Below are 26,051 nucleotides of genomic sequence, written 5' to 3' on the forward strand. Positions count from 1 at the left end.
TCAGCCTCCACCCCGCCTTTCCTGGGGTCACTCAAGCCCAGGGCCCCAGTTACCCCCACACACCAATCAAATCCAGAACTGCATGGCTGCCTTAAACCCCAAGAGAGGGTCACCCCAAGCTTCAAATGAGACCTCAAATCCACCCCCTCCTGCTCGGCCCCTGAAAAGCCAGCCACCCTCCCCAATCTGAGGACAGACAGAGCCCCAGCTCAAGTGACCACTCCATGCCCGCCACCCGCACCAGCTATCTTTAACTCTGGCCTCACTGCCTGGTCCCTGAGCCCAAGGATCACTGAGTGACTCCCTGTCCAGAGCTGGGGCCCAGAGAGGGTGACTGTGAGGGACGAAAGTGGAAAGCAATGCTGTGGTCATAGCACTGGGGCCAGACCACAGGGAACCTCAGATCCCAAACCTGTGCTTTTTCTCCTTCCACCAGACAGCCCAGCCTGCTCTGAGGCAGCCCCATCACCCCCTGCCCAGCTCAGGAGCCCTAACCCTTCTCCCCAGCCCAGCCAGCTGTCCTCAGGCCTGGGACTCAGCTCCAGAAGGGGTGCCTGAGAGTGGACAGATCTGGACACCACACCACTGTGTGCCCTTGGAAGAGTCGCTTAACCCCTCTGAGCTTCAAGTACCCATCTGTAAAATGGAAGATATCAGCATCCGCCTCAAGAATGCAAGGTTAGTGTCTGTAAAATACAAGCAGTACCTAGTCTATAGTCAAGAACGCAAGGTTAATATCTAGTGCCTAGTCTATAGTAGGTACTCTAGCAACACTGATTCCCCCAAGGGCTTTCAGAGCATCCCACAACCTGAGGAAGCCAGCTGAGTAGGGGACAGACCCCTGGAGCTTTCAGGTGACAGAATCAGAAGCAAAGACTTCAGGGTTCTTAGCCAAACCTCCATTTTGCAGGTGAGAGAACTGAGGCCCAAGGAGCAGGGGCTCACCCAGGGCCACAGAGGCAGTAGATGGCTCTGTCATGGCACCTACTGGGGCCTTGAAACACTTCTCATTAGCAGCCTGGGGGACAATCAGCCATGAGGGCTCCTATCCCTGCCCTAAGGAACCTTTCAACAGAGCTCCTCTGGCAGGCAAGGATAAACTTGGTCCTGGGGACTTTCCAAGCTGCTCTCTGCATCCCCCTCTCCCACCATGCCCCCGGCCCTCTCCCAGCATCCTCCCTGGGACTCTTCCAACATGTCCCCAGCCCTCTCCCAGCCTCCTCCCCAGCCGTCTCCCAGCATCCTCCCTGGGACTCTCCCAGCATGTCCCCAGCCCTCTCCCAGCATGCCCCCAGCCCTCTCCCATCATGCTCCCTGGGACTCTTTTAGCATGCCCCCAACTCTGACCCAGCATGCCTCCAGACCCTCTCCCAACATGTTCCCCAACCTCTCCCAGCTGCCTTCTGACCTTCTCCTTAGCTGCTCTTTAACTCTCCTAATATGCTCCCTGGCCCTCCCCTGTCACCCCAGCCATCTCCCAGCATGGTCCCCAGCCCCCAGCCAGTGAATTGTCAAAGTTCTCCAAAGAGGACCCCCTCCCCCAGGTTGCATTCCAGCTGCAGAGGCATTGGTGGGCACCTTCAGTGCTTTCAGTGGCCTCAGACATGAACAAGGAGGAGGAAGAAGACTGGTCTGGGCCTATTTGGCCCCTTTCCCAGGACAGCTTAGGCCCTAACCCCACCCCCATGCCGATTCTTACTCCTTGTGGCCTCTCCTGGCCTCCACCCCCATCTGTCACTCACTGAGCCTGGCCTGCAGAAGCCATGGGGCCACGGCCCACTTCTCCCTCACTTCCTACTACCTCAGCCCTTCCCCAGGAAGGGAGAGTCACCAAGGTCATCTCATTCCCCACTTCTATGTCCTCAGACACAGCCACAGAAGTGGCTTATTCTAGACTCAGCAGATTCATGTGAGGAAAAAGTTTCAGGGACGTCCCAGTTGAGGCATTCAGGGTCCTTCAGTCAAGAAGATAGAAGAAGTCCTCTCTTGTATCGAACCACTGCCCCCAGGCTGCCAATGTGATTAAGCCCCTTCTGTCACTGGTCTCTGACCTATGCAAAGGGACCTGATAACAGTGCCACTGTAGTCTTTGGGACCAAACAAGTATGGATCTAAATCCACTCCCAAAACAAGATGGCTTTGGACAAATTACTCAGCTTCTCTGAGCCTTTCTGCTTCATCTATAAAAAGGGAACGATGACACCAGATACCTTACAGGGATGTTGGGAGGCACACCGGGCCATGCTTAGCAACTGCTCACACCAGATCCTGTCTGCTCTGCTCCCACAGTACACTCTGCAAATGCCACTCTCCTCCCAAGAAGCTTCTTCAGCTCCCACTTGCCTCGACGTCCAAGGTTTTCTAGAGTGTGGCCAAAACCCCTTACCTGCTCCCACCCGAACGCCACCCCCCTCCCCCAGGCCTCCTTCTTCTTTCCCATGGACTACGCCTGGAACCACTGCTCCCTCCTCCAAGAAGTCCTCTGTAACCTCATCAGCCTGCACGGGCCCCTGCTCCACGCTCTCTTACTCCATAAATTCAGCTCTTGACATTTTCTACCTGGAAGCCACAATTCCATTTTGCACAAGCTCCCTAAGGCCAAAGGCCACCCACACTTACCAGCTGTTTGTTGAAATTCTGGACACACTGTTCAAACTGCTCATCCTTTGTCTCGTCCGCCTTCCCTAGTTTCTGGAGGACCTGCCAAGGCAGACAGAGAAGGGAGTGTTACCATGAGAAAGTGAGTGCGAAACCAAGAATGCCCGATCGCCAATACCACAGACAGCCCCCCCACCCCGACCAGGGTCCTGGAGGCCCACCGCCAGTATCACCCAGCCCAGGGCACTAGGACCATCAGAAGGTCTCGTGGCTGCTGGGATCCCCAAAGGCAACCCTGAGTCCATCAAGCCTTGAGACCTCCCCATCCTCTATCCAGGGCTCGCCCATTGGCCAAGAGGAGCAACTTGGGTCAGGTTTGCTGTAGTGACTGAAACCAGGAGGAGGGGAGCTCCAAAGGCAGCTTGTGGGGTCAGGGCCCCCTCTTTGCTGATCTCACACTGTGACCCTGGGGGCTCTGCCCCAACCCTGGCAGCTAAAATGTGAGCTGAGCACAAGAGGGGCCAGGTAAGGGCAGCCCCACTTCTCCCACATAACTCCATTTCCTGGGCCAAGAGTTTGTGAATACCAGAGGGAGGAGCAGAACAGCCCCAGGACAAGGAAGGCAGCAAAGGGTGGCTGGGGGTCAGGCTCTTTGTGTCCCAATCTGACTAGACTTTCAGAAGTGACCTGCCCCAGCTGCCCTGCTCCCTTCTCTACAGCCCAGCAGGCCGTGCCAGGCCCACTGCTGGCACCACACACTCACGCTCACGCACATGCATTCACACACACACACACACACACACACACACACACACAGGCTTGCAGCCACCCGCTCTACTCCCAGCTAGACATCTCAGAGGTGGACTCTCCCCGTGGTGAGTCACACTGTGCTTTCTCAGCTGTGTGGGGGGAGCCGAGACGGATGGGTTAGGGCAGAGAGACCCAAGGCCAGAAGAGGGGGAAAGACCTAAAGAGGGAGGAGCAGGAGCCAGAGAGGAAGTATGACGAGAGAGATAGGGAGGTGGAAGCTAGGAGGGGTGAAGACAACAGGGGAGGAGAGGGCCAGGAAAGAGAAGGATGAAAGATGGGTGCCGAAAGGGGAAGCTATAGCAGAGACAAGGTGGGTTTATGGGAAGACAGGGAAGGCAGAGAACCCACCTCCCGCCGCCACTTACAGCACCCCCACAGGAAACAGGAGGACCCCGCTGAGACATTCAGCAGAAGCAGTGGCCACAACCCCACAAGAATGAGAAGGAAATGTGGCAGTGGGTGGGGGTGGCAGGTAGAGGGAGAAAAGGTGGCCTGAACCAAGGGAGGTCCTGTCCCAGAACAGAGTCTGGACCTTCCCAGCCCTGACTGGACCTGGGATGGCCCGTGCTGTCCTGCTGCACCCTGTCCAGCTGGCTCGGGGACCACGGCAAGGTCTGTTAGCTCTCAGACCCACTCTCCGCATGGAGAACGTTTAGCCATCTCGTCAAGTGCCTGCTATGTACAACAGCCATGGGCATCTCTGCTGGGGCAACAGACATCAATCAGACATGGATCCAGCCAGACAGAGGGAAGCACATGGGACTATGGAAGCCCGGGGTAGGGATCCCACGCAGCCTGCGCAATCAGGGAAGACTTCCTGGGGGAAGTGGCAGCTCAGACGGCCGGGGAGAGCATGCAGCAAAGCGAGGAGACCAGAGAGATGAGGAACATTACCAGGAAATTCAGAATAGCTCAAGGTGACCAGAAGTCACAGAGGATGCTGGGGGAGGACGTGGGCAGTGGGAGGAGCAGGGTGGGCATGGGAGGGCGGCCTACCAACAACTTTGTGCTATAATGGTCACAACACGGTTTATCAGGCCATGGCAGCTGCAGGCTGATATTGAGGTGAGAGGAAAAGAGCAAAACTAAACCCCCGTGAGCAAGAAGCTTGGCACTTCCCGCCGTCCACGGGCTCCCCCACTCCTCCCTTGGCAGCAATACCCAGCTGGTCCTGGGGAAACAGGGAGGAGCTGTGGAGGCACCTGGCCTGCTCTGCACTGAGCCTGAGTAGGTGACTCACCCCCTATCAGACACCGGCCCCTTGGCCCCACCACCTCCAAAGACAGAAATGGAACACCAGGTGGGAAAGAACTTCCAGAAGTCAAGAGAGGCCACAAGAGACAGTAAGAGGCTCCCAGGGAACAGGGTCCAGGCCTGGTTGGCCCTCGAGACAGGAAGACTGGGAAGGTGGCCCTGTCCACCCCCCTGTCTCCCTTCTCCCCGAGGAGATGTACTCTGTCAGCAAAAGGTCCCCAGTGCCCATCCTGCCACCAGAGCTCCTGAGGGCTCCAAGCCCCCAGATTTACACAGACACGCACACGCGGCCCCCACTTCCCCAACCGGCAATGCACTCCACCCAGACGGCTCCCCACCAGGGACACCTGCAGGCCTGAGGACGGCCAGCCACAGTGAGCTATGCCAGGCAGTGAGAAGACCGTTTAGAAAAGGCACTTCCTCTCTGAACTTCAAGTGCGTTGTCTGATGGATAAACAGAACACCAGCACCCACCTTAAGGCTCATATCTATAAAACATGTGCCTGTACCTGGCATACTCGAGTAACAACAATCTCCTAAAAGGCCTTCAGAGCAACCTTCACACAATTAGGGGCCAAGCCTAACACCCACCAACCCCCACACTGGGCCCAGACTGATAGCATCCCAAGACACGAGACATAATTCAGGCGCACACACACTGAACATACATGCATGCGCACACAGTAAACTCCTATCCACACTTCAAAACTTTGCTCATATGATACCTCTGCAAAGCTGCCCCTGCCCTCTCTCTCCCCAACAACACTCTGTACCACTGAAGGCCCGGGATCCACTCTCCTCACTGCTGTGGGATGTGCCCAAGTGTCTGCCTCTGGCTCTCTGTCCCAGCCATGCAAACAGTCTGAGGTCAGAGACAGTGTCCAGCCTTTTACATGTTCCCAGTTCCTGCAAAGGGCTGGGCACAGGGCAGACGCACAATTTGTTCTTGGTGCCTGATGGCTAATCTAAGCCATGACCTTCAACAGAACATCCCATCTCTCAGGCTAAGTATCCTCTTATGCAAAATGGGAGGGTTGCATACAGAAAGTACTCAGCCAGACACACAGACAGAAAGCTGACCGTGAAAGGTCAACATTAGGATGAGGGTTAGGATTGGCACTCACATGACCTGAGGACCAGTCTTGAATAACCCAGGCCCACTCCAGCGGGTCCCAAGCCTGAAGGGGCCGTGTGCAGGGGAGTGACCAGCACGGGAAGGTGGGGTAGGCTCCTGGCTCCACGTGACCTCAGGCTAACTGCTTAACCTGTCCACACCACGAACGGTAACCACAACCTGTCCACACTGTGAACGGTAACCACGGCATGGCTGCAGGGCTGTGTTTCAGGAAAACGCCCAGTGAGTGAATGCTGGCCTTGGCCTCGTTAATCTCCCCCCTGCACCTACCCCATTTTATAGGTGACAGAAGGTCACACAGCCTGGGTTCCCGCTCTCAAGGTGCTGCTGGTGTGGCTACTAGAGGGAAAAGCAAGCCGAGCACTGCCTGCCTCGGAGCAAGGACAAAGACAAAATTCGGTCCGGTAAAAATCCCACAGCTTCCCGCTACCAGCTTCCTTTTTTCCAACCTCTGTAACTGGAACTCCTGCCATGGCCCAGCCACTGGCTTACAGACCTTTATGACCGGCTGCTGGGGAGCCCAGACCACGACCCACCCCCTCCCTGCCACCTGAAGCTGTTCTGCCATGCTGAGATCTGTCCCCGTCCCCAGGGGAGGCCTCAGGGCTGCTCTGTCCAGCCCCCTTCATTAGGGCCTTCATTAGGACACACATGCACACACTCAGCCCCCTTCATCCAGTGCCTTCATTAGGACACACATGCACACACTCAGCCCTCTGCTCACCAGGAGGCAAGCGTGGCCAAGGCCACAGGCCTTAGGGACACAGGTGCTCCCCCCATTCAATACGTGGTTAGTGGGGCCTCCCTGTGCCCAGCTCACACACAGACTACTGAGAGTGGCTGGGGGACTCTGGGCATCTAGAGGGGCCTGGCCCCCAGGGGCCCAGAGAATGCAGGACAATGAAGATGGCCTTATAGGATGAGCAGGAGGTGGGGACAGAGGCAGGATTCCCATGGTCTGTCCAGGGTCATGTAGGGGGAGAGCCCCAGACACACCAGTGTCACACTTACGCACTTGTCACGTGTGTCTCCCTTTGTAATAAACACAGAGAGCCTTTCTCACGATGGGGCAGAGGACAGGTGCACAGACCCTGCCACACCTTGGTGTTAGCCCGGGGGAGGGAGGGAGGGCAGTTCAGCAGCCCGGAAAGCCTCATCAGTGCCACTGTTTCTTCTCAACACATCCTCAGCCCAGCCCGAGAGCAGTGGAGCTGATGTCCTCAGAAGGAACAGTCCAGGGCAGGGTAGAGAGGAGCAGCTGGTGGCAGAAACAAACCTCCTTGTGACAACATCCACACACAGTTCGGCCTCACTGAGCCTGTGCTGTGAACCAGGGCCAGCAGCCCCTCCTTGCGCAGGGCAGGAGGCTCACCAGGGCTCAGTGGGGGGAGCTTCGGAAGAGGGAGGGGCCCCTTCCCAGCCTCTCTGCTGTGGCCTTTCTCGCAGCCCAGAGCACCCCACTCCCACCGCCCAGTATGGGGAGTCCTGCCAAACCTTCACCTCTCTTCCTGGGGCCTCCTGGGGACAGGCCCATGTGCCTCTACACAGCCATGCTTGCGTGACCACCAAACCCAGAGGAACAGGAAGGTCCCCCCAGGGCCAGTCTTGTTTGAACTAGGAGCAGTTCATCACTGACTGTTCACCGGCACTGAGCAAAGCACTTTACAGACACCAAGTGCTCCCTCCTGTAGGTAAGAGTCTTCACCGCCGTGTGACAAGGTGGCAGGTGAGCGTGGGTAAATCAGGCCCCATAGCCTAAGGTCTTACAGCCAGGAGCAAGCTCTGAGCTGCTCTGCCACTCCTAACCTCCGAAACTGGAGGAGGGGAACCCAGTAGACCCCACCCAGCACAGGACACTCCAGCCCCACAGATACAGTGTGGATAAGAGGTCTGCAGGCACTCACCCACTGGGCTACAGCGGGTGGCCCTGCTTGGAGCCCTGAATCCGGGACAACACCCTATGGGGAGGAGGGGGGGACTCTAACGTCTCCTTCCTCCAGAGAGGGGTTGGCTTCCCCTGCACTGCGGGGACACATGCTCACATCTGAATGGCATGGCAGATGGCAGGAGTAAGTGCTTTCTAGAACCCAAGGCTGAGGAGAAGAGCCAAGTCCAGGGCCCCAGGAGGGAAGCCCAAAGGGAGGCAAGGTCCATGTTCCCAATCAGCCCTGGTCCCCAGCCTCTGGGCCAAGCAGGAAAGCCGGGGGCTCCTCCAGCAGCTACGGCACCCCTTGTCATGGCTACTGCAAAGGCGTCTCACACAGCCAGCTGAGATGGGGACCCACCCACACTTCACCCAGAGCGTCCCCCAAACCCCAACCCCCACACACACATTCACAACACGAGAGGTAGTGGGGAGACTCATCCAGCTCCCCCAGCAAGAACCCACCACCCAGCTGAGACCCTGTCTCAGCTCCCCCACCATCCAGCTCCCCCAGCAAGAACCCACCACCCAGAGCAAGACTCATCTTGCTCTCCCCAGCAAGAACCCACCACCCAGCTGAGACCCTGTCAGGCCTTCACCTTCCTCATCATCTCCTCTCGGCACCTGCCCGGTCGCTGCCTCTGTCAGGGTCGGCGGAGAAGTGAGCTGCACCAGGGGGGCTGAGCACTGCCACTTCACAGCTTCCTCCCAGGAGAGCTTGCGGTCAGGGGACCACAGCGACAGGATGCGCGTCTTTGCACCTCACACACAGGTTCCCAAACAGGCAGGACAGGCAGACAGACAGACAGATGGGCAGGCAGAAAGAAGGCCAGGTTTTCCCACAGGTCGCTCAGCACACACAACTGGGCTCTGTTCTGAGGGAGACACCTCAAGGGTGGAAAGGCCAGAGCTGCCCCCTCCCCCAGGGTAGACATGCCAATCTGGCATATTCTGCCCACTCTGCCCGTGGGCCTCCGGGTTTCTGGTTCACCGCCCCCCCACCCCCAACACCTTGGGGCTTTCTTTCTGTGATGGGGCCTGGATGCCTCCTTCTCCACCCTCTCTCCCACACACAGCTGGGGTGGGCCAGGCTAGGGAGCTGCACAGCTGGCCTTCCGGTCCCCCGCGCTGATGCTGCGAGCCCTTAGACCCGTGTGATGGGCTCTGACACTAGTGGCCTGAACCTGACCCCATGCTTGTCTCAGACCCTCCAGCAACCCAGGAGCTGGGCAGGACCCCAGCAGCACCCACGAGAGAGCAAGGAAGGAGAGGACAGAGGTAGGCCCCCAAGCCCAGCACTCACTGCCACCTGCATATGCCCTTAAAGCCCACCATTTCTCCAAGGAGCCTAGCTGTCTTCAGGGGGAGGTGTGTTCATTGCTATTGAGTATCCTTCCTCCTGAGTATCTCACTTAATCTTTAGGCCATGTTCTGAGCTGCACACTCGTACCCCCAATTTAGAGATAAGAAAAGTAAGGCTGTGACATTAAGTAATTTGGCTGGCCACCCAGGACTCTGTGGCTTTGCTGTGGCTGTAAACAAGCATGGCTCAGATCTCATCTGCTGTGGCAAATGAACTAGACCTCTGGGCCCATCACTGCGCTCCAGCCAAGGCCACACCACCCATGGGCCTACTCTAGCCAGTGACTGAGTGTGCTGGGGTTGCAGAAACAATTGGCCCCTCCAACAGGTGAGTCTGGCCCAGGGATGCCCCACCAGCCTTGCTGAACCCTTCCCAGCGCTGTGCTGCAGGCTGAGCTCCTTCTTTGGCCTCTTCTAACGTGGCCATAAGGCACTCCCACTTAATGAGAAAGAAGACAGAAGGACAGAGTGCTGAGGTGGCCTGTGGCCTGGCCAAGGCTAGACCCAAGGGCTCCTGACTCCTGGGTCCTTTCCACGGGGTGCCACCCCTGAAGTGTGGCTCTTGACCCTGGGCACAAGGAAATAGCTCCATCTTCTCATGTAGCATCCAGCCCCAGCAAAGTCTGCCCCTCCCTCCAGGGAGCCTCACAAGCTCCCTGATGAGCAGTCAGGTGGCTCTGCTTTCAGAGCAAGCAGCAACACTTCCCCCAGAGGCTGGTGGTCTCCCAGTGACTAGTCTGACATGGTTAGCAGCCTCAGAGCTCCTGCTGTGCCTTAGGGTTAGGCAGGGACCAAGAGGAAAGGGATGGAAGGAGGGGCCTGACCTCTCTTGGAAGGAGTTGGGCCCCACTCCAGCCCAGCTGTGGTCAGCAAGAGGGAAAAGCCACTCAGGTCCCTGCTTGGGAGCAGAGCCCAGGGTCCCAGAAAGCAAGTCCGGAACACGTGGCAGAGTTGCCCTGGCCAGTGAAACTCCTAGGCCCTCCTGCAGAGCCAGGCTGGCTGCACATCAGGCTTTCCCTTACAACTTCCCGGAGGCTCCAAGACTTTTTAAGAAAGATAAATGTGGAAACACTGGCCTTGGGCAAGAGCCAAGAACAGCATTCCATCTCCAGGAGGCAAGAACGCTCCCTGGCACTCAGGCCCCCCACGCAGCTCCCATGTGCACACTCACAGGCTCCCATGCACAGGCGGCAGGTACACCCAGCACCCACACGTTCACCTGCTGATGTTCACCCCCATGTCTGTGCATACACACTCGCACACACTTCCTGATGGGGCTCCCTCCCACGGCCCTTTGGTCGCCCCCCAGCATGGTGGGAAGGCAGCGGGAACCACAAGGAGGCCACAGAGCCAGGCAAGAAGCAGAGCTGAGGTCAGGAGACACTGTGCAAGGAGAACCCAGAATGAGGAAGGGGAAATGGAGAGAAAACCAGAGAAAGGGAAACCGACAGTAGCTGAGGGTGGCAAGATGGGCTCCAGACCAGGAACGGGCCCGGCAGCCCCAGGCAGGTGGGTCTCAGGGACGAGAGGGAGCCTCTAGACTCCAGTTCCCTCTCTCTACCCCCAAACACACACACACACACACACACACACACACACACACACACGTACATGTTGCAGCCCCCAAAAGACAAGCCCGGCCAGGGGCCTGCGTCCCTTCTCTTGGTCTCTCTACACCGCTGTCTTAGGACCTCCATTTCCCCAGGCTGGCTGCAAGGTGGTAGCAGGAGAGACTGGCTCTGAGGACAGGCGTCTCACATCCTGCCTTCCTCCCAGGGGGAAAAAATGCTGTCGGCTCACCTCACATTCTGAAGGGCTCTCCTCCCCAGCCGGGCTCCTGGCAGCCTCCAGCCGAGGGCACCACAACCACCCCTCCTTCTAAGCTCCACAAAGATCACATTGCAAAGCATGACCCCAGGGTGCAGGGTCCAAGGACCCCCCTTGAGAGAAGCCCACCACCCTAACCCCCGCTTTCAGCTGGGCTCAGATCAGCAGGACATCCTGAGGTGGGGGCTATTGTCCCATTTTATAGATGAAGAAACTGAGGTTCAGAGAGATCCCCCCAAACCTGATGGTTTTCCAAGGCCCAGACTGCACTTGTCATTCTCAAGTGGGAGGCACCCAGATGCCCGGTAGTAACAGGCAGCACGTGCAGGGTTTACTGCAAAAGATTCATCCTGCTGCTGCATACTTGCCGCCTTCCAGAGATGTAACGGAAGCACTTTTGTGACATAACCAACATAGACAGATTGCGTAGCAGAATGCAAAGCTGTCGAGACTTTTGCAAGGAAATACAACACTAGAAAAACGTTTCCAGGTTCCTCCTGGCCAACCTGACGGAGGCTGGGCTGCACCCGCCCACCCCTCCCCCATCCCAGAAAGCTCCTTGCCTCACACACACAGGTCCTGGTGTTTTGGAAGTCACTGGCCCCTGACACCAGGCCACAAAGACTCATCATCCTTTTCTGTGGGTCCCTGGCTGAGGAAGTCAACTGGCCTTGCTTGGGAGACGGTCAGTCTAAAATCATCTCCTTCCTCTTTCAGCAATTTTCCCTTTCCCTTACAAAACACTGGTGAGAGTAAAGAGTGATGTTTGGTTTTCTTTTTTACGTCCTTAACTGGATACATAAAAAACTCGGCCCACTAACTCTATTGGCCCCACCACACTGCCTTGAGATCTGATTGGTTGGTCAAAAGCCAGAATGCAGAGTCCTGAGGACGCGGTCCATCCTGGGGCTGGAGGCCTAACCCCTGAGACGGCAGGGAGCCTGGAGGGGGTGTCTCCTACTCCTCCACACCCATCTGTCCAGGTGGACCGGAAGGCCCTCACCCCAGGCAACTGTGGACCAGAATGCCCCTCCCCCTCTCCCTTCTCCCCTCCCCTCCCAGGGGGCCTGAAATTCCAGCCTGTTCAGCAGATAAGCCTGTGGCCAGCGGCCAGGGTAGGGCCACCCAGAGCCCAGAGGAAGCTAGGGTGGGCTGGGATAGGGAGATGGGAACAGCCCAGAACAGAACACAGGGGAGCAGAGGCAGCAGGAGCCCACGTCCGGAGGGGGAAGAGGTCGTGTAGAGCCCGGAAGGGCCCAGCTGAGCTTGCCAGAGTGGAGGTGGAAACCACAAATCAGCAGCAGTCACTCAGCCAAAGGCATCCAAGAGGCTTACAAGTGTTCTCTGAATCCTGTGAGAAGAGGGAGGTGTTCCACAGGGGAGGAAACTGAGGCTCAAAGCCCGTGATCTCAGGGCTAAGAAAGAAAAGTCAGCCAAGAGGAGGTCTAGGCCAAAAGAAGCACTACAGCCCCAAGGGGGCCAGAGGGGCCCAGGCTTGGGATGACTCCCCTCCCCTCAGGGGTCACCCACCAGGCAGAGCCCATCCCTAGTCAACAGCAGAAGGAGGCTTCCACAGTGGGTCGGAGGGCTTCTGGAAGGGCTAGAACCACCCAGACCGAGGCTGGCCACCCCCTTCCACAATCAGAAGCCACCCAACTATCCAGACCTCCCCACACAGCACTCCACCTCACCCAGGCCACATTCCCATGGGAGAAAGGAACTTTTCACCAACTTTTCCAGGACAGCCCAAGCTGCTCCCTCCTCAAAAGGCTCTCACTTGATTTTGACCCTCCCAGACTTTCCACAGTGAGGAGTCCCTACCCCCATGGACTCTGGGACTTGGCCCCCTGGGTTGGGGCTCATCTTGGACACCCTCCCCCAGACTGCCTGCCTCTGTTCTGCAGGGGGCAAAGCAAGGTCCCTGAGCCAACACTCCAAAGAGGAGGCATGTCTGGTGGTAATACAAGAGTCTCTGGGCAAAAACACAGCAATGCACAGAAAGAGTGAGGCCAGATAAGTGCTGTTCTTAGGAAGCAGCTCAGGGAAGTGACACCTGAGACCTGATGAAGGGGAGAGAACTTGCCAAGCAGAGGGCAAGCAAGTGCAAAGGCCCTGAGGTGGGAAGAGCAAGGCCAGAGCAAGAAACCAAGGCACTGCTTTAAAATCTCTCCGGGGCCCCAGTCCCCTCTCCCGTCCAGAAGAAAAAATAAATAAATAAATAAAATAAAATAAAATAAAATAAAATAAAATAAAATAAAATAAAATCTCTCCGGGGTCACACAGCCAGCCAGAAGGGTGGCTGGGATCCAAACCCCAAGACTGCCTCCAGAGGCCATTGCTCTAACCACTGCACACACGGCCTTAGCAGCCAGGGCCAGACCTCAGGGCCTTAGCTGCAGGCTCCTGGAAGATTCTGGCTTTGACGCTCTCCATGGAATAGGAAGCCCGGGGAGCTGTGATCTGACTCACAAAGCAGGAAGCCCATTTCAAAGGTGTCTGCAGTGACCCAGGTAGAGCCAAAGCTGGTTTGGCAAGGGCAGGAAATGGTGAGAAGTGGCCGAATGTGGGGTGACTAAGAGAAGTGAAGAAGACTCCAGGGCTTGAATGACAAGAGGGAAGGAGCTGTCATCACTAGAGATGGTGAGTCTGAGATGCCCAGAGATGTCAAGGAGGGAGGTGGGGACACAACAGCCAGGAAGCCCAGGGCAGCCAGGGCAGACCCCGCATCAGGCTTCTGCACTCATTCCCTGCCCACCTCCCTGCTCCGTCACTCCTACTCCGGAGGGCCAGCTCAGAGTATCTGTCTGGTCTGGACAGCTGCCAAGGGGAGGGAGAGAGGGAGGAGCATCTCCGGCTAAGGACCTCTTCCATGGGGAGAGGACTCAGGGCAGAAGGTTCAGGGAGCAGGCCCAGGCTGTGCAACCCTACGCAGGGAGTACACCTTTCTGAGCCCTGAGCCCCATCAGTAAAATGGAGCCAAGACCTCTCTCTCATGGGAGGATTAAGGATGCGGTGTGCTTGAGTAGGTGACTTCCTTTCTGTCCCCTTCCCCTCATCTTAACCTGGGACTCCTCACACCCAGGCCAGAAAGTTCAGGCGGCCTCTCCCACCTCGGCCCCACCCCGCCCTCCCACCCTCAGACCACACGTGACTTTCTCGGTGCCTGCCGCCCAGCGCACCTGTTCCCCATGACTCACGCAGGCTTATGCACGACGCTCCTGGTGGACAGCAAATACCAATCCACCCCACCTCCCCCCAGCAGCACCCTCCGCCCCCCAGCTCTGCTAGGATCCTGCAAGCCACCTCCTTACCCTGGCCCCCTCTGGTGGTAAGAAGGCAAAATGGTAAAGGCCCCAAGGAAACCGAACAGCACTAAGAGTACTGGCCTCTTGTGACCAGCGGCAGCCCCCATGAGCAGCCCTGATGCACCTTGACTTTGCTGGCCCCGAGCCTGGGATGCAGTCCACCCCAGGAAGAGGTCCAGAGAAGGCTCACAGCCAGGGCATGTGAGTGACACAGGGCTGCCTGCTGGCCTCCTGTCATTCTGGGTGGGGCCTGCAGAGGACAGGAACGACCCCACCCTTGGCCCAGCACCCCACACCACCTGTTCAGAGATGTCAGCACAACCACCCCCAGAGCCACCACCCCGCCCCACCTGTCCCCTCCATGCAAGTGTGGGTGCTATTCTCAGCCCCAGGCTCTAGGACACTGGCCATCAACAGAGGGGGTGGAATCTGTCCCTCCAGTGCACGGCCTCCCACAAACCCCTCATCAGCTGCTTGCTTAGCTCGGTGGGGGAACAGCCTGTGCAAAAAAAGCCCACAGCTCAGCACAGCACGAAGCCAGGGCCGGGGGAAGGGAGGATGAAGTCCCTGCCAGCACCCACCTGCATCAGGGCCAAGCAAAGGCCAGCCCTGGGGCCCCCAAATCTCCATCAGGAAACCCTACTTCCTTACTGATACCAGCCCATGCTGCTACTTCACATCACCTCCTCCAGGCAGCCTTCCCTGACTCCACCTCCGCCACAGAGGCTCACTTGCCCCACTGGATGTCCTTAGCCCTTTACTTACATCTATTCCTATCAGAGAAGTTCAACCTAAGTACGCAAACAGGTCATTCATTTATTTCACCAGTTGGAATGCTCTGTGTCCACATCTGTGAAACTGTAACTATTGAATAGTACCTACCGGCACCTGGGGGGCTCAGTTGGTTGAGTGTCCGACTTCAGCTCAGGTCATGATCTCATGGTTCATGAGTTCAAGCCCCCTATCAGTCTCTCTGCTGTGAGCACAGAGCCTGCTTTGGATCCTCTGCCCCCTCTCTCCCTGCCCCTCCCCCGCTCATCCCCCCCCCCCCTCTCTCTCTCACTCAAAAATAAATACTTAAAAAATAAATAAATAGCACCTAAAGGAGACAAGATAGTGGTATTTTTTTCAAATACATTATTGCTACTATTTTGGCTATTGTTGTTATTTTTGTTATTCAAGGGAGTGGATGCCTGGAATCACCTTTAAATAGCTCCCACCCAGTCCAGCCACCAAAGTGCTGACAAGCACCCCTGGCCCAGTAGTCAGGGGAAGGGGGGGCCCTAACCCCAGCCCCTGTGCTGACTCCCAGGCCCTCATCTGCCCGGAAGCTCCCCTGCCACAGCCCTGAACTGTCCACAAGTCCCTGGTACCCATGAGGGCACCACACGGACCCCCAACTTCACAGTTGGGAATCAAGGGGTGGGGACTGGCTAGTTCATGGTTCCCCAGAGGAGCAAGTCTAGTTCGGCTGCATTCCACCAGTGGAGGCAGGAGGAGAAGTGGGAATGGACTAGAGGGGAGGGAGGGGCTGACCACCAGGTAATCCGGTCAAGGGTGAATCCTGGGGTGGGGGAAGAAAGTGGGACCACCGACAGACCAGGGGGTGCCAAATGGCTGCCCCTGCACCTGGCAGGCAGAATGAATGTTCAGGGGCCAGGGCAGGCTTTTCTAGGCTTCCTTCTCTGTTTTTTTTTTGTTTGTTTGTTTATTTATTTATTTTGAGAGTGAGAATGTGTGTGTGCACATAGGGGAGGGGCAGAGAGAGGGGGAGAGAGAGAATCCCAAGCGAGCTCCGTGCACGAACAGCAGAATCATGACCTGGGCCAAAATCAAGAGTCAGACACTCACCTGACTGAGCCATCCAGGCGCCCCTTCAGGTTTCCTTCTGACAACCTTGCACCTGCTTTTCTGTGCTTCTGTGGGGGAGGGGAGGCTAGAGAGATAGGGTGGGCAAGGGGCATACCGAAGGGGAAGGTGCTATCTTCCCCAGCCCCAGCAGACGCAGTGGGCAGGAACAGGGGCCTAGAGCCTCACTGGCTCAGTGGGCAGCTCAGGGGGATCATTCAGGGGCCGCCAGAGGCCTGGACAGGTCGTCACGCTCCAGGTCTCGGTGTCCCACCTCTATAGTCAAAGGAGGGAGGTGAGGACCAGGTGACTGTGAGACGCCCATCCATTTCGGCTTCCCAGGGCTTGTTCAGACCATCAGCACAGGAGTCCCTGTCTCACCGAGTACGGAGGGACCCTAGGGATCTGACCCACATCCCTTCACTCAACACATCCGGGCTCCCAGTCAAGTCTCCAAGAAGGCTGAGGCAGTGAGGACAGGGAGGGGTGGCAGAGACCCCCAGAAATCATAGCAAACACCAGCACACCCTCTATGCCTGCTGGGTTCATGCCTACTGCCCCTTCCTCCCCCTGGGGCCCTCTTTGCCAGGAGAAACACAATTCAACACCAAGGGGAAGTTGAACAGTGAGGCAGAGTTACCAATTCTCAAAAAAAAAAAGAAAAAAAATCACAGGAATGTGCCAAAGGAGGCAACTTTGCGTACTGACGGGGAAGGTTGTCCAGAGAGGGGCAAGTTGGACGGACGCCCAACCCCAGATTCTGAAGGTCGGTCCCTGACCATCCCTTGCTACAGCTCTGGACACTTGTAGATCTTCTAAAAGCTGGAAGGGATTCTGTTGCCTACAAGAAGAAGGAGTCAGGGTGGGAGGGATGAAAGTCACCTGGCCCCCATGAGGCCCTCTCCAAGCAATGCCTCCTTCCATCCTCCCCGGAGCCCTTGGACCCACCATCTGGATTCCAAGCTGGGCTTGGACTCCTGCACTACTGGTGGGCCAAGCATGCCCTGGACTCAGCCAGGATGGCCCAACAGGACACACACAGAGTGCCAAGGCACAGTCGAACACCCCACACCCACCTAAGGTGCCTCAGCCACCCCCGCCCCAGTGTAGAGCTGAGCCCGTGAGCTGGCACGCCAACTTCCAGTACCCTTGGTGTGAAATGGAGACACTATTCTCCATTTAATCCTCACAAATAGGAAAACTGAGGCTCTGGGGGGTAACTTGCCCAAAGTCTAGGGCTTGAGAGGAGGACAGCTAGAATTTGAACCCAAGCCTGCCACCTTGACACACTAGAGAAGGTGCTTTGCAAAACCTTTCCCGTTGCTTCTGCACTGGAGCCTTACACTCCAACTCATTTAGCATTAAGTGTCTACTAGGTGCAGATGCCAGGATCACACACTCACCACGGGACCAGCCTTCACCCTCCAAGACTCTGGGTGAAACAGGGAAAATGGTTACCACATTCTATAAAGGAGCAAACCATACCGGAAGGGGTTAAGTGCCTGGCCCAAGGCCCAGGTAAGGGGAAGGAGAGGCCCCTGGGTGGCTCAGTGGGTTGAGCTTTCAGCTCAGGTCATGATCTCACGGTTCGTGAGTTCAAGCCCCATGTCAGGCTCTGTGCAGTGAGGAGCCTGCCTGGGATTCTCTCTCTTTCTCTCTGCCCCTCCCCGGCTTGTGCTACATAAGTAGATAAATTATTTTTCTTAAAAAAGCGGGGGAGGGAGAGCACAAGCTAGAATCCCAGGTCTCGGGGTGTGCTGAGAGCACGTGGCTGTGCAGAGGCCTCTCTCCCCACCGCGTGGCTCGGGGGTAGCACTGCACCAGCTGGAGAACATGGTGGCAGCCTCCCCAGGTGTCCTGGGGTGCATAGCGGACAGGGTGACCTGTGAGTGCAGTGGCACCAGTGGGGGTGCAGCCGCCGAGTCCCGTCCTGCTGCTGCCCATGGGTTTCCCACAGTGCTGACTCAGCCCTCCCGCCCCGCCCTCCAGGTAGTTTCTGCAGTGCGCTAGGCCAGCAGTGCCAGGACCAGACACGAGGAGGAAGCCCCCACTGGTCCACCAGAGCAGGCCTCCCTCAAATCCACAGCCTGGGCCCCGGGCCCCCCTTTGGTTGTGGCCTCCTCCAGACCCACAGTCCACCCAGCCAGGAGGGGGAGGCAGTCAACTTGGGGAGGGCAGTGACATTCTAGCTGAGCCAAGCCCACTGCCAGGACAGACTGTTAGACTGAATCCTTGAGAGGTGGAGAGAGGATACAAATAAATAAACCCCTGGCTTGGTTTACTATTTCAGAAAAACAACAGTATTTGGGTCCTGTCCCAGGTTCAGCAAATGCATCCAATGAATTGTGGATTTTGTTTCTCATTTTAGATCACGACTCAGCTCACACTTGCAGCAATTAGCTCATCCTCAAGTCTCCCCTGCCCCAGGGTCCCCCAGCTCTTTCTTCATGGGAGGTGGGAGCGATGGTGCCTGTGCTCAGCTCCCCCTCTACCTTTGGGCTCCCCAGGGAGTGCGGATCAGACCCGCTCTCTCCAAACCTGACCCTCTGAGGTCCCTTGGTTTCTGGGGACAGCCACACTCCCACCTCTTGTAAAGTTGGTTGGCGAATGCCAGGCAATGAGGAAACCCCCCAACTCAAGGAAGGGCTAGTTCTGCAGCTTTACCTTCTCCTCTGGTGTGCCAGCCTCCTGGGGCGACCAGGGGCCGCCTTCCCCACCACACACACACACACACACACACACACACGCATGCGCGTGCACCCCATGCCTAGACATGCACCTGTGCACTTCAGCAGTCTCTCCCTAGCCCTGGATTTAGGGAGGGGGGTGGCAGCACCTGGGAAAGACCAACCTGGGGCCAAGTCTGATGAACGGAAGGGAGGAAATCCCAGGGTTTCCCTGAGCATCAGTGTTCTCACCTGCCAAATGGAACCATAATCCAGTCCTGCCTACCTCACAGGTCAGCAAGACAATGCATAAAATGAAAATTGGCGGGTATGAGTGTTCTTCATAAATCACAAAATTCCACAGAGACAGGAAGACTGTGCTCCCTCCTAAACTCTCTAGAGCCAGCTGGAGCCAGCAGGGACACAGCTCTGCCACTAGCACTTACAGGAGTCCCCGGGTCCACCTTGTCTCATGGAGAGGAGAGTCTCATGCTTCCCAACTCCCAGATGGGCACACTGAGGCTTGGAGGCCGAGCTAGGGTTCAGCCCAGGTCTCTCAAGCCTGGAGTCTTCCGTTGCACATCAGGCTCCTCGAATGAACGAATGATGGGTGACCCCTCACCTCTGACCCCAGCTTTGTGCCCCTCGCCCGGTCCCTGAAAGCACAGCCCACCTGAACCAGTTGCCTCCCCCCACCACCACCTCCTTCAATCGGGCTCTGGCTCGGGGGCTCTGACTTCCCTCCTCCAGGAGGTGATACCACCACCTCCCAAATTAGCTTTTTCAACCAATACAGGAAGAAAAAGGGGGAAAAAGTACACCATAGTTCAATGTCAAGAATCCTGTCATAAGCAAAACAGCTCAAAACACCAAAGCCAGAATGGTCCATACGTGTGGGTTCTCAGGTGCTTCCCCAAGATGCTCCCTGGGAAAAAACCCATGTGTCAGCTCCCACCAGGGACCAGGCATTGATTGCATTCACTTCCTCCTGGACCCTCTACACAAGCCCGTGGGGCAGGAACTCTTGTTCCCATTTACAGAGGAGGAAACGGAGCTGCAGAGAGGCCCAGGCCCGCAGAGTAGGCGAGCGGTCACTGGGGCCACACTCCATCCTCTCTTTTAGGGTCTGTCTTCCTCCCCGCACACACCTCTTAACCCCAGTTCAATCTCTGCCCTTGCTCCACTGCCAGTGCCCGGGGCCCCAGGTTAGCACCTGCATCACCCCCACCTGTATCTGACCCCCAAGATAGTTATCATGTCCTGGCAGAGTGATGATGCCCCCTCAGAGCAGAGAAATAGGGGCTCTATAGTGGATGGGGGTAGGGAGTGGGGGGCCCCTTGAGGGGTTTCTTCCAGCCCAGATTGCCTGTGCCAGGTCTGTCCCTGGTGCCCAATGGTGGGCCCAGTCTTGTCCAGGGCTCAGGCATGTTGGCCACAGTCCTGGGGAGAGGCTGAGCTGAGCAGAGGGTCCAAAGAAAGTAGCAGCAGCTGTTGGAAAAGCAGCCAGTCTGACAAAGGCTCTCCCGTTACCCAATCCACCTTCCGGCCTCACAGCCTCTGAGAGCCCCTCAAGCCACAGGCCGGAGCAGAAGGCCAACCGCCTCGCCAGCCAGAGCCGCCCCTGGGCCTCCATCCGTACAACAGTACTATTCCTTTGTCCACTCCTCTCCCTGCAGTCTGCGCTGACAGCCAGAGACCCCACCCGCTGGCATGACCCCTCCTCCCTTGAGAACCCCCCTGGTTGGGTTCCCCAACCCAGGAACTAGGGGACCCCCACGTGGCCATCTGACCAGTGGCCTGGCCATGAAGGGCGGAGCCCACAGGGCTGCCTGGAGAGGGTGAATTGATGCCATGATGGCCCCTCCGGGCTGTTAAGCTCTCCAAACCTAGAGGTGTCACTCACCCTCAGTGTCACTTTGGGGACCCAAAACCCAGAAGCAGGGACACATGTGAGGCAGGGAGTATAAGACGTTGTGCGGTTTCCGGCAAGCTTGGGGAACAGACATCTCCTGACAGGGTGGACTCCAGGATGGCAGCCCTACCCCAGGCCCCCTTCCCGGGCACACCTGGATCCCAGCCCGGCCAAGCTAGAGGCCATTCCCTCAGGGGATGCAGGACTTACCCTGGGGCTCCTTTTCCTCAGAGCCGGGGGCTCCCTGGGCCCTGGCCAGTGAGACACTGGGTCCTCAGCTAAGCCCAGACTGGACAACAGACCCATGGCTCAGGCAACACGTGAGGAAGAAAGGTAAGCAGGTTGAGGTGCATAGGGGTCTGGGGTCCCTCCCAGCCCTCCGGGGCCTGCTCCCCCCCACCCCCCACCACCTATCCTTTCAGTCTCGGGCCACACACCCCACCACCACCCTTACTCACACACATTCCAGCCACCCTCAACAGGCTGCCAGAAACATCCTTGCGCACCCCACAACCCACCTCCTCTGCCTTTCAAACCCAGCTCAAGTGCCACCTCCTCTGAGGAGACTTCCTTGATTGCCCCAGGTGGATGAGAAGAGGCTCTCATGTCCAGGGCACCAGTGCCCTTGCCCTCAGTCTCCCCGAGTGCCGTGATGGGCACTGGGAGCCCCTTGAGGGCAGGGCAGGTTCTCTCTCAGCACCCACCACACCCCAGCATCCTGGCCCTCAGTGGGCAAGCCACAGACAGGGGAAGGACAGCCGGAAAAATAAGCTGAGGGAGCTAGTTCAGTGTGGGTAGAGGCATCTAAAACACGGAGCCAGCAGGGAGGTCCCTACGAAGGTGCCCTGGGAGCCAGGAACAGGGAGCCTTCAGGGGCCCAGAAGGCCTCGGAGCGCTGGCCCAGCACCAGCCGCAAGGAGTCCCTCCCTACGGCCCTGTGGCGCTGTGGCTGGCAGCCGCCCACTCACTCCCAGCCTGTGGGGCGCAACCCAGAGACACTGCGGCCCTAGTGCTGCAGAGGCGGAGGCGGCCGCAGCTCACTGCCCTTGGGGGGGACGGGAGGGGGGGGGGCCAGTGCATCTCCTCAGGCTTGGACACAGCAGGGGGTGGGGCACAAATGCCCACCCGCAGGGCACCAAGTGGCTCTCAGTGCCCTGAGGCCATCCCCGCAGCCAGGCTCCAACCCCCCCCCCCCCATGCTGGGCCCCCAATCCCACCCCATCTGTGCTGCAGTGTGGTTGAAGGTGAGTCCAGGAAGCAGAGGGAGAAGGTCCAGCAAAGAGTACAGCGGGGCTGGGGCTGAGGACAGCAGTTCGCCGGCCCTAACAGCGAGGTCGCGGGTTCAGCAAACCACACAGACCCCCAGGTCAGCGATCCCCAGAGCCTGTGTCACCTAAAAGCTTTCTCAGGTTGGAAGAAGACTCTGGCAGGAGGCCCAGGCCACGTCCTCTCTGGCATCTGGCCTAAAGCCAGGCAGGGCTCCCGAGCAGGGCGCCAGCCCACTCCCGGTTTCTGGGCCCAAGCTCTGCAGCCTCTGGCTCAGGTTCGCCCCGCCATGGTCCTGGGCCATTTTACTGGGGGAGACGGTACTGTGATGCCTGGGTCCCTCGGAATGGCCTGCACGGTGCGGGAGGTGCCCCTCCATCTGACTCCAAGCCCTGAGCTCTAACTCTGGCCTTCTCTGCTCTCTGAAGGCCTGAAATCCTGCAGTCCTGGCTTTCCTACGCCACCCACCCTGCACCCTGAACACTCAGGGCATCTCCCAGGCCTTGGCCAGCCCTGCCTGAGGAATCCACGCACCCATGCAGAAGTTATGCACTGAGCACGTGCCATGTGCTGAGCTGGAGGTGCCACAGCTACCATAGGAGGCAGGACCCACCCGTGTGGAGCAGATATTCTAGGGAGCTTGCCTCAGGCTGCCCTGGGCCAGCCTCAAGCCTGCACCCAAGAGACCTGCCTCCCCACCAGAGCAATTGCTTCTGGCTGGGCAGCAAGGTCCCCCTCCCCCCTCCCACCCCCAGGGGTGGGTAGTAGGTCCCAGACTTTCAGATTCCACTCCAGGAAAAGACCAGCATGTGTGTATGGTCAATTGCATGACTATATCCTCCTCTGTAACATTAAAAAACAACTCTATTAACATCATTTCATAAAAGAAACACTGTTACAATAATACAAACAAAAGTAGACAGAATCTCAGAATAGAGAGTGTCTCTTTATACTGAATGAACTGGATACAGCTTTTATATTTGGGAAAACACACACGCTCACATAAATACACACCACATTGCCTCGTTAGTCCTTATTTGCATGCAGAAACTCTTGCTTTGGGCTACATCAGGAAACCTCCGGCAGTTTCCACACCCCAGAGCCCACCACACGTCCCAAAAGAGTGAAGGTCACACCCCAAGTATACGGCTAGACAGAGGGGACAAGAGCCCCCAAACCTCATTTAATGGGAAAGGAAGAAGGTCTTGGGGATCCAAATCTGTCAGATGATCCACCTGATAGACAAGGCCTTCCTGGTCAGGAGGGGTCAGGAGGGGTCACTAGAGATGCACTTCTCATTTCACATCTCTGCCAGAGACCTGGTAACCCAGATAGTTGACCAGGAGAGCCCGTGGGCAAGTCATACGACTGCTGGGCCTCAGTGTTTTGATCTGCTGAATGGGAATCATAATGACCTCACCTGGTTGCAGTGGAGATGAGAGTTTTCACCAAGCACCTGGCACTCAGCAGGTACACAGTAAACCATGGCTGTTATTATCAAGTTAATATTTGACCAACTCTTCCCTCGGAGCAAGAAGAGGCCTGCCTTTCCCTTTTCAACTGCCCAGCCCTGACCCCTGTCAGCCCTTAGCATGGAGTCCGTTTTGCCTGAAGTGAGTGACCTCTTTGGGAGGTGACAGCCCCTTTGGGGAGGCACCAACACCCCCAGGTGTCAGCCAGTTCCCACGAGGGTGTCCCATCCACAGCACAAGACCAGCTCCTTTGGGGAATGGCGAGCCCAGTGCATTTAATCTGCACAGCACCCCGCAAGGCACACACCCCGATACCAAGGGAGGGAACAGACTCCGAGAGGTCAATGAGTCTTGCCCACGGGCAGTAATGCTAGGGAGAGATTCAGACTCAGCTTTCTAAAAAGTCTTACAAGCACCCACCCCCAAGTCTGGGTCATCTTTGGTGCCTCCCTCCTCCTCTTTCAGTGGCCCCTCTGACCCCCTCATTCTACATTCGAAACCCAGAGCCCCTGCCCCGCTTCCAAGCTGCCCGGGCCTGTCCTCCGTCAGTGCCCTGCTGAGCAGTTTTAGCATGGGCATCCTTTCCTTTGCACTTTTAGTCCCAAAAAGAAACTCTTCCCAAAGAGTCTTTAGAGAAACACAACATCCAAGGGTGACATCTAACAGAAAGACTTCCTCCTCCAGGTGCCCTCTTACCTGGAGCCCAGAAGCTTCCAGTCAGCCTCTCCCTGGTCAATCCCTTGCACTGTGTGAGAGCCCATGTTCACATCCACACCTGAGTCCTCAGCAGTGGTAACTAGGGGATGTTCGGGAAACGCTGAGCCCAGTTCTCAGAACCCACTCCACCTGCCAGTACATGTTTGTTTCTTTACCGTCTCCCCAAGCTAGAATGTCAGCTCCCTGAGGGTGGGGCTTGATTTTGCTCAGCCCTGTACCCCCTGTCCCTAGAACAGTGCCCAACACATAGTGGGTGCTCAATGTTCCTTCCATGAATTAAAGAACAGATGAGCAACCCCCCTCACTTTACTGATGGCCAAAGTGAAGAAGCCCAGAGAGGGGGAATAACTTACCCAGGGCCACCGAGTTTATCTGTAGGAGAGTTGATATTCACTCCAGAGCTGATTCCCTCCCCTGCCGCCGGCTGCCCCTCTAAACACACACACACACACACACACACACACACACACACACACACAGGCATGCACACACACGCACACCGCACACCATCATAAGCCCTGATCATCTAAGGGCTCAGCAGGGATTAGCTGTCTGTAGAGGCCTGTAATGGACACTCACAGGGAGAAGGTTGGGAAGCAGGCCTAGGCAGGGACGGCAGGCTCCAGGGTGGCCTCACTGTACTGCCCTGCCCCACAGAGCTGGCATTTAGTGAGCACTTGCTATGTGCTGGGCACCGTCCAAGGCTTTACTCTCCAACACAAATAAGCGCAGAGGAACCATTATTACCACACTTTATAGATGAAGGTCCTGCCGCTTGCCCAAGGTCCTATAGGGAAACCAAGGATTGCCTGCCTGCCAAGCCCATGCAGGCTGCCTTTTTGACATGCTCCTGTAGTCTCTTCTCCTATAGTAAGAAAGAGGCCTAACACTGAGGGGCGGACCCAGGGATTCTAGAAACTCATGGAAAAAGAACAATGCAAGGCCTGGCCTTAGGTTCCGGCAGGATGGAGGGACAGAAACATTCTCTTCACATCGTGAAAGTCACACAGCTTGTAAGGGACAAGCTGAATCCAAACTGCCTGGTCCAGGGAAAGGGACGTGGTCAGCGAGCTGCTGGCCTCCTGTGCTCACTCTCACCCCATACCTCAGCCCACAAGGACCCTCCCAGAACACCCTCCGTGCCCCACGTAGCCCAGTGAGCACATCCTTGTCTGCAGGCCCCTGGGCAAAACGGCCTTTGCCTCATTCTGAGTCCTGCCATGAGCCAGCAGGGCTCTGCTGAGTGGGGACCCAGCTCACCCCCAGGCCCCAGCCCAGCCAGGACCCCCAGAGCTCAGGGAAGTCTGGAGGCCATGCTTCCAATCTTTCCGTGCCCACGTTCCCTAGCCAAATGTCCTGAGCCCCTATAGACATGCTCCCAGAGATGATGCCTGGTTCAGGAGCCTTCCATCCAGTGGGTGAACCATCTCCATCAATAATTCAGGTTCAGAGACAAGCTGCTCCAAGGGTAGGCGGGTACAAAAGCCTTGTGCAAACTCAGAGGAAAGAGACACAGAGCAGGCAGATAGGAAGAGGCCAAGGAACAGGCGACATGGGGCAGGGTGTGGGCACAGACAAAAGAGAGGGGAGGAAGAGTCCTCAGACACCCAGGGACAGAGCGATGGACACCAAGATGAGGAAAGAGAAATGCAGAATGTGAAGGGAGGGGAGCAATGGGTGGCTGGGGCCTGGGGAAGGGGGGAGGTGAGAGGGGGCTGGGAGGCACCCGGGTAGGCCCCACTCCCAGGGCACCTGCTCCTCCCTATGGCACGGCTCTTCTTACGGCTGCCGTGAGGATAAAGACTGGTCATACAGGCCTGGCTCCAGCTGAGGCTAACACAGCCACTTTGTTGGGAGACCTTGACCACCAGGCAAGTGTGGTGCCATCGGGGCCATGTGTCAGGGTCCTATAAATAACTGCCGCACCTTCCACTCTGACTTGCCAGCCCTGGGCC

General features: G+C 57.2%; 1 protein-coding gene across 7 annotated transcripts in view; it reads right to left on the reverse strand.

The window, feature by feature from the left end:
- BIN1 (bridging integrator 1) overlaps window positions 1-26,051 on the reverse strand; it is a 55,573-nt gene that overhangs the window by 25,822 nt on the left and 3,700 nt on the right. For 6 of the 7 annotated variants that reach the window (XM_049615770.1, XM_049615771.1, XM_049615765.1 and 3 more), the window contains exon 2: window positions 2,620-2,700. In XM_049615770.1, the coding sequence (XP_049471727.1) occupies window positions 2,620-2,700 (81 nt within the window). Of the gene's footprint in view, window positions 1-2,619; window positions 2,701-8,320; window positions 8,406-26,051 lie in introns of those variants that run through there. The other variant, XM_049615769.1, reaches the window with a different exon arrangement.

This window comes from Panthera uncia (genome assembly GCF_023721935.1).
Source record: "Panthera uncia isolate 11264 chromosome C1 unlocalized genomic scaffold, Puncia_PCG_1.0 HiC_scaffold_3, whole genome shotgun sequence".
Classification (NCBI taxonomy): domain Eukaryota; kingdom Metazoa; phylum Chordata; class Mammalia; order Carnivora; family Felidae; genus Panthera; species Panthera uncia.